This window comes from Nelusetta ayraudi, unplaced genomic scaffold (genome assembly GCF_046127955.1).
Source record: "Nelusetta ayraudi isolate G7.1 ecotype Tasmania unplaced genomic scaffold, CSIRO-AGI_Nayr_v1 ptg000013l, whole genome shotgun sequence".
NCBI classification, from domain to species: Eukaryota; Metazoa; Chordata; class Actinopteri; order Tetraodontiformes; family Monacanthidae; genus Nelusetta; species Nelusetta ayraudi.
This window is the reverse complement of record NW_027466063.1, coordinates 1,833,653-1,848,837: the sequence shown is the minus strand read 5'-3', so window position 1 is coordinate 1,848,837 and position 15,185 is coordinate 1,833,653. Positions and strand designations below refer to the sequence as shown.

Genomic DNA, 15,185 nt, shown 5'->3' with positions numbered 1-15,185 from the left:
TAAAATGCAGTTGCGGACTCATAACTGGTTTAAATCACACACAAAAAAATTTAAAATCCTTGCATGAACGGTTAAAACACACACACACACACACACACACAATCAATTCATCTTATGTGCATATGACTGGCTGTTCTATCAGTAATTCTGATCATTGATTGCATCATGGACCAAATGCTCAAAAGCGTTGCAGAGCTTTCCACACCCTCAACATCTACTGTCCCCACCCCCTGACATCCCCACAGGGCTGAAACAGCCAATCAGAGCTGCCCTCTGCAGCTGGCACCAGGCTATAAAAGGCCTCGCCGCGCCACTCAGCATCAAACAGAGACAGAGCAAGAGAAACCAGAGCGCGGCTTTAGCGTGGACCAGACTGCAGACTCAGCCAAAGATGAAGACGACTCGGCCTCTCGTCCTCCTGCTCGTCGCCCTCTCGCAGGCTAGCGCCGCCCCCCCGGCAGCGCGGGCCTCCTGGGACGACGTGAACGTGGTGGCCCACGGCCTCCTGCAGCTCGGCCAGGGCCTGAAGGAGCACGTGGACAAGACCAAGGCCCAGATGAGGGAGGTGGACGGCAAGCTGAGGGCCTTCAACGGCACGGTGGCCGAGCTGGAGCGGAGGCAGCGGGAGCAGGGAGAGACCCTGGCCGCCAAGCTCAAGGAGCTGGAGGAGAAGGAGAGGACGCTGGAGGAGCTGGCCGAGGAGGTGAGGGCCAGGGTGGAGGAGGCCAAGGGGCAAAGCGAGGGCGTCCTGGCCAGCATGGAGAAGGCGGAGGAGAAGGTGGAGGGCAACAACAGCGATGACGGCGGCGTCCCGTTTCTCCAGGTGAGGAGAGGGAGGGGGAAGATTCTGGTACGAGTGAATGTGAATATGAACAATGAACGTTTGACTTCCCCATGATGATGATGATGATGATGATGATGATGATGATCCCGCCTCATCGCTCTTTGTTGTTGTCCTCCAGAGGCTCCTGTCGTCCCAGAACAGGCGCATCGACCAGCTAGTGGACAAGATCAAGCAGCAGCAGGACAAGCTGGAGAAGCAGAGTCTGCACCTGCAGGCCCTGCAGAGGAAGGTGAGCTCCGCGTCTCAGCAAGCATCGTGACCTCCCGCGACCTCTGCTGCAATATTCTCCCAACCTGACGCAGCTGTTTGTCCCCCCCCCAACCCTCCCAACACCTCCAGGTCGCACACAAGAGGGTGAAATCGCACCGCCGCAGAGATGAGGAGACGGTGCTGAGAGGCGAGCCTGCCAGCAGCGCACAGACTGCAGGTGAGGAGGGGGGAAAATAACACACACACACACACACACAGCTGCAAAGTTAAAAATGTGAATCAGCATCGTGAAGGAATTTGAGGTCTGACGCCGTGGCTCTGACTTTGACCGGCCTTGTATCGTTGTTCCTCAAGTGACGGATTTAAATGGCCTTGACTCGATAAACAAACGTTTACCTTTGCACTCCAATTTACAACGTTGTGTGTGTGACCTGCGGACAAGAGCGGCTTACGTGGAGTCCAAAGAGCAGGGGCGCACACACATACACGCAGCACTGTGTGTTTGTGGGACACTCCACTTTTTTTGCCAAGTGATCACTCTGTTATTTAACTGGGCAGTAAATGATAATGGTTGCTGAATCATCTGATCAGATTTATTTTTTTCTCTCTCCTGGGTTGCAGCCGTGGCCAGGGACTGTCAAGATTTGTTTGCACAAGGGCAACGGACCAGCGGCGTCTACACGGTGCAGCCGGTGGGTTCGAGACCCTTCAACGTCTTCTGCGAGATGGCCACAGGTGAGCAGGCTCCCGAGTTCCTCTGCTTGGGGGTCTTTGATTTTCTGAAATGGCCCCCTACTCATACACAGAACTCCCAATAGAGGGAGTAGCGAGCGTGTGGGTCATTTTGGACGCTGCCCCGAGACTTATTATCGAGTGCCGAGCAAAAAGGAGACCGACCCCCGGCTCAACCTCTCCTCTCTCTGTTCGCAGAAGGCGGGTGGACCGTCATCCAGAAACGCCACGACGGTTCCCAGGACTTCAACCAGCTGTGGGAGAGCTACAAGAAGGGCTTCGGCGACCTGAACGGTGGGCTTGTCGCTCGGTTCCCTGCGTCATGTCAAAGTGGAAAGCAAACGTGCAACTTATTGACTTGTTTTCTTTGTGGCCTACAGGCGAGTTCTGGTTGGGCCTGGAGAACATCCACGCCCTGGCCATGCAGGGCCGGTACCTGCTGCAGGTGGAGCTCTCTGACGGGCAGCGGCAGCCCGACGTGGCCACGTACAGCTTCCAGCTGGCCGGGGAGGAGGAGCAGTTTGCGCTGCGCCTGGAGGACGAGTCGTCGCCCCAGGAGGGAATCCTGTCGACCGGAGCGACCAGCGTGCCTTTCTCCACCGCCGACAGAGACAGCGACTCGGCCGCGGACGTCAACTGCGCCCAACTTCTCTCAGGTGCGACGACCTCTTGTGGCGCCGTCTAAATTAGTGCTTCTCAACTGGTGGGTCGCGACCCAAACGTTGGTCGCGAAGCTGTTTTGATGGGGTCGCGGCTAGAGATAGATAGATTGATGGATCTTTGTATTTATGTGTGAATTTATAGAGCACGTTGGGGATCTATTTTGCAGGACACCCTATGCAATTCAATAGTTTCCATAATTTGTCTACTAGACAAGGGTGATGGTAGACATGGTGTAATGTGGGCTAGTGGTTTTGTGGATTAAATTTGAGCACTAATAAATCTGGGTCGAGACTTCATGATAAGGAAAAAAGTGAGTCCTGAGCCTCCACCAGTTGAGAACCACTGGCCTGAACTATTGTTTACTTCTGACTGCTTCCTATCAGTTTTTGGGTTCTTTTGTTTTTGTTTTTTGACGTGCCCACTTTCTCTCCTTCTCGACAGGCGGCTGGTGGTTCAGCAGCTGCGGGGAGTCCAACCTGAACGGCAGGTATCCCAGAAGGCCCAGCGGCCAGGCCAGGCCTCACCTGAGGAGAGGAATGTTCTGGACTTCCTCAGAGGGACAAAACTACTCTGTGAGGACGAGCGTCCTGAAGATCGCTCCCGCCACAATGAAACAATAGGCGGCCAAAAAGGACCAAAGGCAACACGCACGACTTGGCTTTCAAAGAGAGACCAAGTTATGTGCACGCCAATCATCTCCGAAAGACTCATGACTCATTGGAGCGCCACATTTCTATGCTATGCCATATGATCGTTCACTGTCCTACAGGACATTTTAGTATTCGTCATATTGACAGTTCAGTTTTATTCCCTTTATAAGGGCTTGTTTGCTAGTATTTGCTTTCTGTAGTCTGAGCACTTGTCTAACAAAATGTTCCACGTGTATACTGATTTTATATTTTCTTTCTACAAAGTGGGTGGAAAATAAAGTTTTACATATTTGATAAACATTGGTATTTTGTCTGTGATTGCACGTGTGGAGGTGGAGATAAGGGCAGTGTTCTCATAATCTGCAACAATATTAATGTAAGTATTAAGTTAGTTAATACTTACGTTAGTTTTAAGCTCCAGGAGGTGAGTTTTCTGATTATGCAGTTTCAGAAGCTTGACTACTATCACTCACAGTAATGGTCTTGGTTGTCACTGCTGCCCTCTGCTGGGGGAAAAGGATGAAACGCTTGTTCCAGGGTGAAAAAAAAAAATCTTATACCGTAAAGTTCAACTTTAAAACAAAACTGATAACCATACATCATCTACGATTTACTCTACGCTTCGACCTAAAAGAATCATTTCCACAGGATATGCATTTAATCTTCTTTGGAGCTAATATGACCACTTTATTCCTGTTTTATTTATTAAAGGGAGATCTTAAAAGCCTCATCAAAGAAAACAAAAATATTTCAGTTGCTTGGTAAGAACCTCTTGTATGTGATGCATTTCAGAAACAAAACATTTCATCCATGAACTGTGTTTTTTCCTGTTTATTTTTATGTATAGTTGATAAAAGTTCACCTTACCAGTCATCAGACACACGGAACATCTTTTCACTGCTGTTGGTCTTTAGACATATTCCCTGAAACAGTCCCTGCCTACGAGTAGGCACTTCATCTTCAACATCACTCAGACGACCACCAGCTAAGTGACAGATACCTTACAGGTCAGAGTGTTGGCACCAAGGCAAATATGTAATATGTGCAAGTTCCCAATAGCAAAGGTAAAATAATCTCGCTGGACTCTGAGCAGAGGAGGGAAACGGCAACGAGTTGCTACATAACTCCTCCTGCGAAGAATGCATAAGAACTAATAAAAAATATTTCCAATACACAATAAAATGTGGTATGTCACCTTTTTTTTTAAGTGTGACCCACCACATAGACAGTCAGTCATGTTTGGCAGATCCAGAAACATAAATATACAAGAGAGGAAAGCTAAGAACTGTCTTGTTGCATTTTAGAGAGCTCTTGGCTAAATTCACTTCAGTGTTCAGTCATAGACACATAAACTATATCAGCTGGGTCCCACAAAAATAAAATCAAAACGTCAAGTTAAGGGAAAAAAGGCACAAAAACAACTTCATTACTCCACTTCAGGGTCCACTTCTGCACATTTTGCATTGCTAACATATAACATGTGTGATGAGCAGCATTTTAAACATCAACTTCACCACTGTCTGCTTTTTTTTTTTTGTTTCCTTAAATATCTACGCTCAGACTGCTTTTGCGACATTGGTTCTATACAAACAGTGCCCTCTACAGTGAAGATTATAAATTAACAATCAGCAAAAGTGTAATTTGCGGTGAAAACACAAAACATCAATGTCGACATTTGTTCACACTAAATTGTTCCCATACCGCTGGCTGAGTGACAAACATCCGCTGGGGGGGGTTGGCGGGGGCAGTTCAGGTTTAAATAAAAGAAAAGGGAGAAGGAGACGAGGAAAGAAGGGAGGGCCAGCGTGTGGAGGTCTATCAGAGGTTCTGCTGGAGGAAGTGCAGCATGGTAATCTCGTAATGCTCTCCGGACTGTGGACATCGGATGCCGTGTCGCTCATTTGGGTAAACCTGTGAAAATAGTTTGCACCGTATATATTTTTTTGTTTTATTTTTTTTTCACTTGAACTAGCAAGATGATAACAAATATCTCTGTTCTCCTCTGTTCATGATGAGTGGAAAACCTTTAAACACAAAAGCATGCTTCTTGGAAGTAGCGAATACATTTGCACGAAAAATGGAACGTAAAGCTTCCTGCTGCATATTTACTTGGAACTCCTGCCCTCTGGCAGAAGGTGCAGGAGTATCAGCTGCAGGACAAACAGACTGAGAACCACTTTTTACCCGTGGGCTATCAGGCTGTTAAATGCCTGAGCCCCATCCTCACTGACTGAGAACATTTTTAGCAGGGCATTCCCTTTCTCTTTTTATCTTTTTTACCTTTTTAAATGTGTATATATTTTTTTTTAATTATTATCAGGGGGTGAATGTGTGTGTCAACAGGTTTTTAACTGTGTATACGACTGTCTTTTAACTTATTGCAGTACGGGAGGGAAGCCCAAACAAATTTCACTGTAGCCGCTTGTTGAAATGACAATAAAGAATTTTTGATTTGATTTGCAAATTTTTAGAAGGGCAAAAACAAGGGCGCACAAGAGAAGATAAAAGATGAAAGAAGAAAATCCTCCTACCTGCAGGCTGTATGGTTTGCCGGCTCGGATGAGTTGGGACACCAAGAAGTTGGTGTGGAAAAAGTGCACGTTCTCATCTAGAAATCCATGCAGGATCAGCAATCTGTTGGGCCTGCATGCAACACAAACACGCACTGCTTACTTTGTTTGTTCACTTCTGCTGTTCCCACATGGCATCGACAGTGGTGTGGGAATGTAGGGAACTGATGAGCCGTGTGACAGGGGAGTGCTGACAGTGTGAAAGTTCATATTTTGATGCATAAAACCCAGAAACTGAGACGTGTGAGAAACTAGACAGACGTGTGAGGAACATGAAACTAAAATGACTGCAAATGAAAGCTGTCATGAATGAAAGCAAGTGTCACTTGCAAAGAAAGAACACGGAGTCCTCACTCATTAGGGAGTTTGTCAACAAGCAGGGCGGCAGAACAGGCCTCGTAACCACTCCTGTTATTTCTGGGCGTGTCCAAATATCGCTCCGTGTAGCCGGTGTCGTAGGCACTCCACAACGTCACGGGGGCACCGGCGATGGCAACCTGCACAACACACACGAAATCTTATTTGTTCTGCCAACAGTGAACTACACATGCAAAACCCAACGACGGCGCTGGAAAGTGTCCGGCTTTCCTCTCCAGCAAAATCACAAACAAAGTGACTGTCTTAGTGCATTTTACCTTAAAGATATCCGGTTTGTGGATGAGGCCCATGAGGGACAGGAAGCCGCCGTACGACCACCCGTGGATGGCGACTCGACTCAGGTCCACAAACTTGTACTTGTTGGCCACGTAGTGCAGCCCCTCCACCTGGTCCTCGATCTCCACCTCACCCTGAGTGCAGGAGGTGGGACACGAGTCAAGTCACCGGGCAAAACAGACTTTCTACTTCAAAATCCAACAGTTAATGTGTATCATTTGTTTAAAGGTCCAGTATGTAAAATGTTTAAGAGGCCCCCCCTGACAGCACGTTTCTGATTTAGGGTCACTGTCAGGCAGGCGTCCTTAAAAATTGGCAGTGCAAGATGGCAGCTAACTAGGAGCAAGACCCTTATTGCTCCATGTATATTCTTATATCTATGAGAACCATTCTAAGGGTAGGAAAACCAGATGACTTTCATTGTACTGCAAGTATACACTCTTATTAATGCATTTATTTGCAGGACGTTAAGCTCTTATCAATATAAAAATCCTAAATCAAGCCAAATTTTACACACTGGGACCTTAAACATAAGCAACGTGTTCATCCATTAACATGACGTGGACTGATGATGTTTTACCATTTTGTCCTTCACTGCACCTTCAAATCGGAGGCCCCGCTGACAGGAGCCGCGGCCATCCATCACCAGCACGGCGTAGCCCAGGGACGCCAGAGTGCTCAGCCGCAGGTACTTCACCCCTTTGTAGGAGTTGTTCACCAACTGAACCTGCAGGGAAACAAAAGGTCCTCCGGGTTGACGCACTTTAACCACTGGCAACATCCACGCAGATCATCTTCACGTTGGAACCTTAAAGATCTGCAGTTTCTTATTTCTCCTGGTGAGATGAATGTCGGATGAATCCGTGAAAACAAACCTGCGGGCCGCCGTAGACGAAGACCACGGTGGGATGCTTCCTGCCAGGGACCAGGTGGTGAGGTTTGTACAACATGCCGTAGAGCCTGAAGCCCGACTTCCCTGTGAAGCTCAAGATCTCCGGAGGTGTGAAGTTCAGAGGCAAACCTGTGGGGAGAAAATATTGAGCAGAAATCATGATGTCCAACTGCAACAAGTCAATGCTGATATAAACAGACGCATTTTATGTGAGGAACAGGTTCCAGTACCTGAGGGCTCCATCATGCTCGCCCAGAACTCGGGCTCTTTGTGCAGCGGGTCGCCGTCGGTGCCGCTCAGCTTGTAGAGGTGAACGCATGGGGCCGTCCTCAAGTTACTGTAGTGGCTGACAAACATGTCAAACGTCTGCGCAGTGGAACGAAGAACACAGACAGAGTTAAACAACATCGCCTACAGTTTCCTTCTCCGCTGAATCAACTGAAGACTGGCAGAGACGACTTGAAACAGGCAGACTATCTGCCACAGCTTCCAATAATGGAATCCATGTGTACTTTTGATCTTAACATTTGCCAACATTAGTGTTGAGAGTTTTACAACGTGTCTTTTAACAAAAACTAAACCAAGATTGAATGGAGCTTGGAAACTAGAGATTGGGGAATTTGTGTGTGTGTGTGTGTGTGTGTGTGTGTGTGTGTGTGTGTGTGTGTGTGTGTGTGTGTGATGTATGACACAGTACCTGGCTCACAGAGCAGCTGTGTGAAAATCCAAGTTTAGTGAGTCGGACGATCTCGCCCGGTGACTCATAGCTCACAACGTAGAGGTGATGCTCGAGGGGAGAATCCTTGGTTCCCTGGAAGTAAACCAGCTGAGCCGCTTCATCCACCCAAATCTGAGGACTGGATGAACGCTGCACAAACACCAGAAAGAGGGGAGTAACAAGTAAGGAGGGATGATTAAGGCAGAGGTGAGGGAAGATTGTGTATTCTGTGGTGGACCTGCTTGTTAAATGGTGGAACAGTGAAAAGGGAACTACACCAATTTCAATGTTTGAGGTTGTTTTTGTCAACTGTATATAAGAGTTTATGTCATAATTATTTTCAATACACAGACCTACACAAAGACCCGAAGAGCTCCCTCTGTTGGTAGTTTGCTGCAATCAGTCTGGTTAAGTTGCACCAATGTGGCGTTTTATGAGTCGTTCTGTTTTTTTCTGCAAATGTTAAATTCATTAGGTAAAGCTTTAACATTTTCTACATTCAAATACAGAAGCCCTTCTGTGCAAACCCTGGTGATTATGGCTTACAGATCATGGAAACAAAACCCCGGCATGTCAAATTAACTGCTGGTCCTGACTGAGAAGAGCTGTAATCAGACATCAGATAAGTCTGACAGGTCCTACATTATATCCTAATTCTAATATATTTAGAAGCTGTTGTTGTGTGCTGTTTTGGAAAAAGGAGTAGAAAAGGAAAATAAGGCTGTGACAATAGCAGAATTTACAGAGATGCACCTGCAGTTTGGCACAAGTCACCTTCACAGATCAAGTGTTCACCTTTGCTCCGTGGTTGGCCAACACCTCCCACTCCCCACTGGTTAATGACACCTCCTCCTTGACCAAACACTTGAAATCATCTGATGAGAGAGGGCAGAGAAGCGGAGAAGCTGATTAGGTCACTTACCACCCACAAGCAGGCATTTTAAAATGTCAAACATCACATCGCAGCAGATGAGTTTCCCGGTTTCAAATTCCATGTGACTGAATAGAGTTAGTTGTGTGTCACTGAAAAGATCTGTGGATTGATATACAAAATGTTTCCTTGACTGAGTTTAAATGTTGCAACATATTTCCAGTCAGACCGAAATAAAAAGTGATGGTACAGAGAGCTTTTGCGTACATTACCTTCAGAGTGGGTGTAACCTTTGGCCCAGTTGTGTTCTCCCCGGCGCAGCACCGTGGTGATCTTATACAGGTGGCAGAAACCCGTTTTCGATTCATTCACAGTGATGAAGGTGATCTCGTCATCCCGTGTTTGGATGAACGGGTGAAAGATGTCGTGGACCTGGAAGACACAAACAGACGGTGGTCAAAACTGCAAAAAAAAAACCCCACACATCTCAATCAGACGGCGCCGGCGTTTCCCCTCACGTTGATCCAGATGTCGCTGGTCTCCTCGTAGATGATGAAGGGTTGCGTATCGTCTCCGAGAGCCTCCAGGCTCTTTTTGTGGCTGGCCTCATCCTGGCATGAAGGAACGAAAAGTGCTGGAGGCAGTAGGACCAGCAGGAGGCGCTGTTGCCGTCGGTCCATCATCACCGCCCAGGCGCTGGCAGACAAAAACAGTGACAGAGGTACTTAATCCACATCATTCAAATATAAGATTTTGGAGATTGTTAATCCTTTGTTATTTATTTTTTTTGCCAATCTTGATTGTTCTGGTGTTAAAATACTGACTATCGTCCGTCTCTTGTCCACCCAGCTCTGGTGATATACTCAACATTGGGAAACATGCTGGTGAAGGCCACAGGCAGCTCCTTCTCCTTCGTGCCAATGACCTGATAGAAAAACAACACCAGAGTGACACATCCCTAAAGGTCAAACAGCTTTGGTAAACTGCAGGGCCGGTGGCACTCACTTTGCCGTGACTGTCTGTCCTGATTTCTGCTATTTTGAGAGTGATATCAGGATTCTTGCTGCCTGGATACAAGATGGACTAAGTTACATACTAAAACGTTAGCGCATGCTAAACCTCTCTGACATTCATGGAAGTCAGGCTAAGTGAACTGAGCCAGTGTTGATATCCCACTAAGCTTCACAGTAAATGTTTAAGCAGCTCTGAAGAGTTTCCTTCCCAAGAGCAGCACTCTGAAGCTCTTTCCCCCTCACAGCAGCACGAATCCTAAAACGTTTGAGGAGCTGCTGTGAGAGCTGTTTGTAATCAGTCGACCAGTGTGTTTTCAAGTAGGCTGTGCACGAGAAAAAAACTGGGTGTTTAATTTATTTATTTTAAACTTCCCTCTTGCAAGGTCCTTTTTGGAAATATAAAAACAAGAGCATAAAAAATAAACTTTTAGCACCTGGCGCAAAATCAATTTTTCCTGACAGTATTTTTGCATACCTGCACGTGGGTACCTATAAACGTCAGTCTTGCGCTCCTCCAAAGCCGGAGACGGAACGTGAATAATGTCGACCTCCGACTCATTGACCTCTTCGTACAGAATTTGCAGAGTTTTGCCGCCGTCTGGTTCTGAAGCGCAGAGACAGTGGTGCGGCCCATCAGTGAGTGTTTGACATGCAGGGAGGAAATAACTATAGAACCAGGGACTATTCACCTTCACAAGCAGCTGGGGACCACCAGTATCCAGTGAAGCGGTCAAACTCTTCCTGGGTGACAAAAGTGGCCACACCAGCAGACTTTGTGTCCACCTTCGGGTTGTTGATGCCTGTTAACGCATGTTGTTTTAAAATCGCGTTCAATGGAAAATGAAAGAACACAAAGTGATGCCACCCTGACCTTTGTGGCAGAAGGTGAGCCTCCTTTCTTCACCCGTCTGAATGTTGGTCACCCAGATGTCGCTGTTGTTAATGAAGCTGATGAAGTTGGGGTCCACCAGACAGATTTTGGGGTCCATGCGCGTGCCGCAACACTGGCTCTTTATCTCAAGCGGCTGCACAGGCAAAGTCTGAGGGCGCGACCCAGAATGAAGAGAAAATGACATTTCCTCTCAGAGAAAATATTTTGCAACACTTTGGAGGCAAACAGCACTCGCAGACACTGAATGAAAACAAGATGTTTACAGGCAGGTCTGTGAAACGATAGCGCCTTCTTCTCACCGTGTTTATGGTGCCGACCAATAACACCAATTAGGACAAAGTCTGAACTTGGAATATGCAAATTATATTACAGGTTTGCGTGTCTTCATGTGTTGTGTAAAAACTGCTAACTTTCAACAAGCATGCTAACAAGAACACAATACAAAAAAATACATATTAAATCTTAAACTCCTCTACAGCCTGAGAGTCAACAGCGATGAAAATTTTGCATGGCTGCCCTTTAACTTACAACAAAGCTGTTGTTGGTGCCGTCCCGACAGTAGTACAGACTGCTGCTGGCCTGGAACAGGAAAAGGCCACTGGGTCGGTGGAAGTCGTAAGAAGTGATGCCAGATACATCCAAACGTTTTCTTTCTCTAAGCAGCTCCTCTTCCCGGGACAGACAGCCGCGGTGAGGTCTGGCCTGGGGTCAGAGGTCACAGGAGGACACACAGTGCGGCAGTGTTGGTGGAGCTCAGCGTCGAAGAAGTTGCAAATCAAATGGGAAAGCAACATTACTATAATAATAATCAAAAGACCAAACCCTAGGGTCAGTTTTGCAGAGATTAATGGTCATCCAGTAGTTTGCCATGTGACCTTAATGCTCTCCAGTTTATTTTGACTTTAACACAAGATTTATTACAGAGATCAAAGGAAAATAATTGCAAACACTAAATTAGTAAATGAGAAAATAGCACTCATATTGGTTTACGCTTTTGTTTTTTTAAGTTGCATTACATATGCAAACACACACACACTGGAGAAACAGCAAAAGCAGCAATTCCTTCAAAAATAATAATAATAAAAAAACAAAATCAAATGCTTAATTTCTTCAGATAGTGCTTAAATGCAATCCTTCCACGAATGAAATAAATAAATGAAGGAACTAAAGTCGTCTCCCTCACCTGGAAGTGATCCAGCAGATGTTTCCATGACAAAACTGTCAGAATGTCTTTGCGGATCTTCTTGGGAATGTCTGAGAAGAGCAGCGAATTCTCCCTGCTGGCGAAAGGCATTCCTGCAGAGCACAAGGCGTGCCGAGTCAGAAGGTGATGTTTTCGCAAAGAAATCTCACGTGCACTCAGCTCAGCAGGTACATCAACAATGTTAAACAGCCTGGACATGCTTGAGATTCCGAACTGGAATAACGTGAAGACTTCAAATATTCAGCTGAATCCCGTTCAACATGAACATTTCGCCACAAACAAGGTAAAAGGGTCGCATTGCGGTGACTCGATCTGCTGCTGCTCTTTAGATGTCAAATGAGCATGAAAACAGTTACAGGCTGGCACTCTGAGTCACCAGCTGTATCCACAGATTATTCACAGAGGCCCGCTGCTGTTCAAAGTGGCTGAAAGGAAGCAGCTGAATCTACAGGGGCATAGAAAAAACCCAGCATCCCCCAAAAGCCACTCGTCAGAGCAGGGTGGTGGTATTTATTGTTTCCACAGTAGTTGGAGAAAATAAAAATGTTGATATGCCTGATTCTGATTTGAAACCTTTAGACACTGGACTGTTGTGACAAGACCCAACTCTCTTGGGCCAGACCTCACCGAGGTAGTAGATGCGGTGAGAGTGGGCACTGGAGTCGTCCATGACGATGAACTGGAAATCGTGGGGTGCCTTGTTGATGACCACGCCTGTGTTGGTGTGGCTGTTGTGGATTATCTTGCGCAGGTCATCCCATGTATGCTGTTTCACTTGGAACTCGGTGGGGTTCACATCCTCCATCTCCACCACCTCTGTGCTGTCAGAGAGCTCGTCCGCCCCTGTCATCGCTGCCAGAGCCGCTCTGACCCTGTTGGTACAAGAAGAGAAATCTACAGCAAACCTTGGTTGTTGGTTTTTTTTTACAGTATTACTGTACTAGCTTTTTTTTTTCTTAATGACAGAAAGCAGGATAGCTCAGGTCAGCTCGTGGATTTTGGTCCGGAAAGCAAAATTTCACAAAAATAAAAATAAAAAAATTAGCATGTTTAATTGCTTATTTATGAAAAACCTGTTGTGCACATACAAGTATTTGGCAAGCCATGAAAATCTGATCAGTCTTGAGCACCTCGTGCACAGAGGAGCAAATGGAGCAAGCAAATCATCATGCCATGTAACTCCATGGTAATGTTAAACATAATCAAGCTACTAATGACAAAAGAACTACAAACAACAACAACAACAACAACAACAACAACAACGGACAAAGACAGCAAAACATTTTAAAACAAGGTTTTACATTCAAAAATAAAAAATAAAAAATAAAATAAAGATTGCTTCAACTTTCCTGCTCATATGCCTTTTATACCCAACATAGATGCAAACAAAAGTGGCACTTACTACTTTGTTAGGTCCGAATAAAGTCACTTGGCAGAAAAAAACGTCCCATACCTTACTTGGCAGTCCTCTGATTTGTCTTCTGTTTTCAGCCTCTTTACTTTGTGCATTAACCGTTCAACGAGCCAAGGCCACAGCTGACACCCTGTGGGAAAGCAGGTGAAGACGTGAGACCTCCAGAGGATCACCACAAAAATTAGGCCAACGTCAGAGCGTTCTCAGGCATCGCCGGCCCTAACGTGTAATTACAATTAAAGTCATGTAAACACAGCAGTGAGAACCCTCGAACTAATATAAGCAACGCTATCAACTGTAAAAGAGTTACAGAGGTGGCGGCCTCGGTCAGGGCAGGTGTCTCTGTGCGACTTCATCCAGCGGCCGCTGCTCCGGGTTCAGTGCTCCTTAAATGGAGACAAACTGAATGTGGTGAGTCAGTCCTACACACTGCCACCTCAACGACTGTGTCATGACTGTGTCAAATGTTGCACAGCTACTTCACATTTTACTGAAGGCTGTCCCGCTGCTGGTTGCTGTGTGCTGCATGGGAACCATTATGAAGGACAAAATTCTTCAAATTTCATTTCCAGAAAAGAGAAGAGCAACTCTGCCTGCTCAAATGCTTACCGACGGGTCAACGAGAGTGACTCTCAAGCCTGTGCAGTCAGGTTGGCCAGCGTAATTCCAGCAACAAATGAATTACTGGACATACTAATATAGTTGAAAAGAAGATGTGATTTTTTTTCTCTCTCTCTCTACATTGTCATCACTGCGAGGATTTCAAGAATTTTTTTATTTTTTTTTTAAAGCTAAAAAATATCCATTTAATTTCTCTTCCTCCCACCCCCATAATCTTAAAGCCTACACGTTTCCACAGCAGATGTGCTGTTACTCCCCATGCATTTAACACTTCTATACAAAGACAAGCCAGTATATATCTCTGCAACCCAACAAGATATGTGTCTACTTTCTGCATTGATATGCGATCTGTTACATAACTAGCAGAATCAAAACAGTTATTCCACCTTCACTGTGACTGGGAAAGCATAAATAGGAGCTGATAAAAGTTCTCGTTAATCACGAATTCGGGTAAATATGTTAAACGTAGACGTATGAGAGGGAAAACAACATGCAGGGAAAAAAAATCACAGTGAAGGCATTCCGGACAGATGTAGCGGATGTGGTCCATAATCTGCTATCAATCCAATACGAATTTGACGAGTGACTATACGAGTAACTCTCTGTTTCCTTTGAAACACGTAATTTTAAGATGGGCCAGAATTCTTCTTTTAAAAATATCTTAGTCTTGAACCCTTTTCAACACTGTAGACATATGACAAAATTTTATATTCCGCACACTCACCAAGCCCCCGGCAGCGGTCATTAAAGACCCGTAGACTGAATCGTTCATTGCTTGACGCTAACTAGATAGCGGTTCGTTAGCCAAAGTACCGAAACAAGACATTTGCATATGAATATATTGAGACAGTCATGCATTTTGACTTACACTTAAGGCACACACACACACACGTCAAGAGACGTCAAGACACGCCTGTGCTGGAAACATTGGGCTGAGTGCAATGCAGAAGGGAACTCTCCAGAGGCAAGTTAGCTTAATGCTAACAACACGGAAACAGCTTCAGGAATTAACCCCCCCCACATTGTTCACCTCTGACCCGGATGTGATCTGTCAACTTTGGGGCTTTGTAACCTTAGCTGCATCCTACATTTTATTGTTTTGATACCTTAATATCTCTGCCACCTGCAAAAACAAAACATCTCAAGCTTGATTTATTCGATATTGAACTGCATGCAATCATTATGTTTCACTTTTACTCAATACCAAGAACTAAAAAATTAATGCTGTAAAAAAAAC

The 15,185-nt window shown here is 45.7% G+C and overlaps 2 protein-coding genes across 4 annotated transcripts; one reads left to right on the top strand and one right to left on the bottom strand.

Annotated features, from left to right (window-relative positions):
- Positions 1-200: 200 nt before the first annotated feature.
- Positions 201-3,397, top strand: LOC142885896 (angiopoietin-related protein 4-like). Its single transcript, XM_076022683.1, has 7 exons — positions 201-823; positions 963-1,073; positions 1,184-1,271; positions 1,676-1,789; positions 1,985-2,080; positions 2,167-2,442; positions 2,891-3,397. Exons 1-7 carry the CDS (start codon positions 392-394, stop codon positions 3,067-3,069), a joined length of 1,296 nt encoding a protein of 431 aa, XP_075878798.1. The 5' UTR covers positions 201-391; the 3' UTR covers positions 3,070-3,397.
- Positions 3,398-3,915: 518 nt separating this feature from the next.
- LOC142885894 (dipeptidyl peptidase 9-like) lies at positions 3,916-14,974 on the bottom strand. 3 transcript variants are annotated; one of them, XM_076022679.1, is made up of 21 exons: positions 14,817-14,974; positions 13,367-13,457; positions 12,541-12,785; positions 11,893-12,005; positions 11,238-11,411; positions 10,689-10,857; positions 10,507-10,617; positions 10,293-10,421; positions 9,810-9,871; positions 9,629-9,729; positions 9,323-9,500; positions 9,077-9,236; positions 8,729-8,808; positions 7,913-8,083; positions 7,446-7,581; positions 7,199-7,344; positions 6,904-7,050; positions 6,305-6,457; positions 6,024-6,166; positions 5,631-5,742; positions 3,916-5,010 (listed from the first exon to the last, which is right to left on the bottom strand). In XM_076022679.1, exons 2-21 carry the CDS (start codon positions 13,420-13,422, stop codon positions 4,918-4,920), a joined length of 2,679 nt encoding a protein of 892 aa, XP_075878794.1. In that variant the 5' UTR covers positions 13,423-13,457; positions 14,817-14,974; the 3' UTR covers positions 3,916-4,917. The 3 variants fall into 3 exon arrangements, with proteins under 3 accessions (XP_075878794.1, XP_075878792.1, XP_075878795.1); XM_076022677.1 differs by lacking the exon at positions 14,817-14,974 and adding an exon at positions 13,638-13,778; XM_076022680.1 differs by lacking the exon at positions 14,817-14,974 and having other exon boundaries at positions 13,316-13,435.
- Between the last annotated feature and the right edge of the window lie 211 nt (positions 14,975-15,185).

Coding starts and splice junctions, on each gene's coding strand:
- LOC142885896 (XM_076022683.1), top strand. CDS start 392: ATGAAGACGACTCGGCCTCTCGTCCTCCTGCTCGTCGCCCTCTCGCAG. Junction 1,074..1,183: donor TGCAGGCCCTGCAGAGGAAG/GTGAGCTCCGCG, acceptor CAACACCTCCAG/GTCGCACACAAGAGGGTGAA. Junction 1,790..1,984: donor CTTCTGCGAGATGGCCACAG/GTGAGCAGGCTC, acceptor CTCTGTTCGCAG/AAGGCGGGTGGACCGTCATC.
- LOC142885894 (XM_076022677.1), bottom strand. CDS start 13,683: ATGAAGTCGCACAGAGACACCTGCCCTGACCGAGGCCGCCACCTCT. Junction 9,501..9,628: donor TGGACAAGAGACGGACGATA/GTCAGTATTTTA, acceptor TTTGTCTGCCAG/CGCCTGGGCGGTGATGATGG. Junction 7,345..7,445: donor GAGCATGATGGAGCCCTCAG/GTACTGGAACCT, acceptor TTCTCCCCACAG/GTTTGCCTCTGAACTTCACA.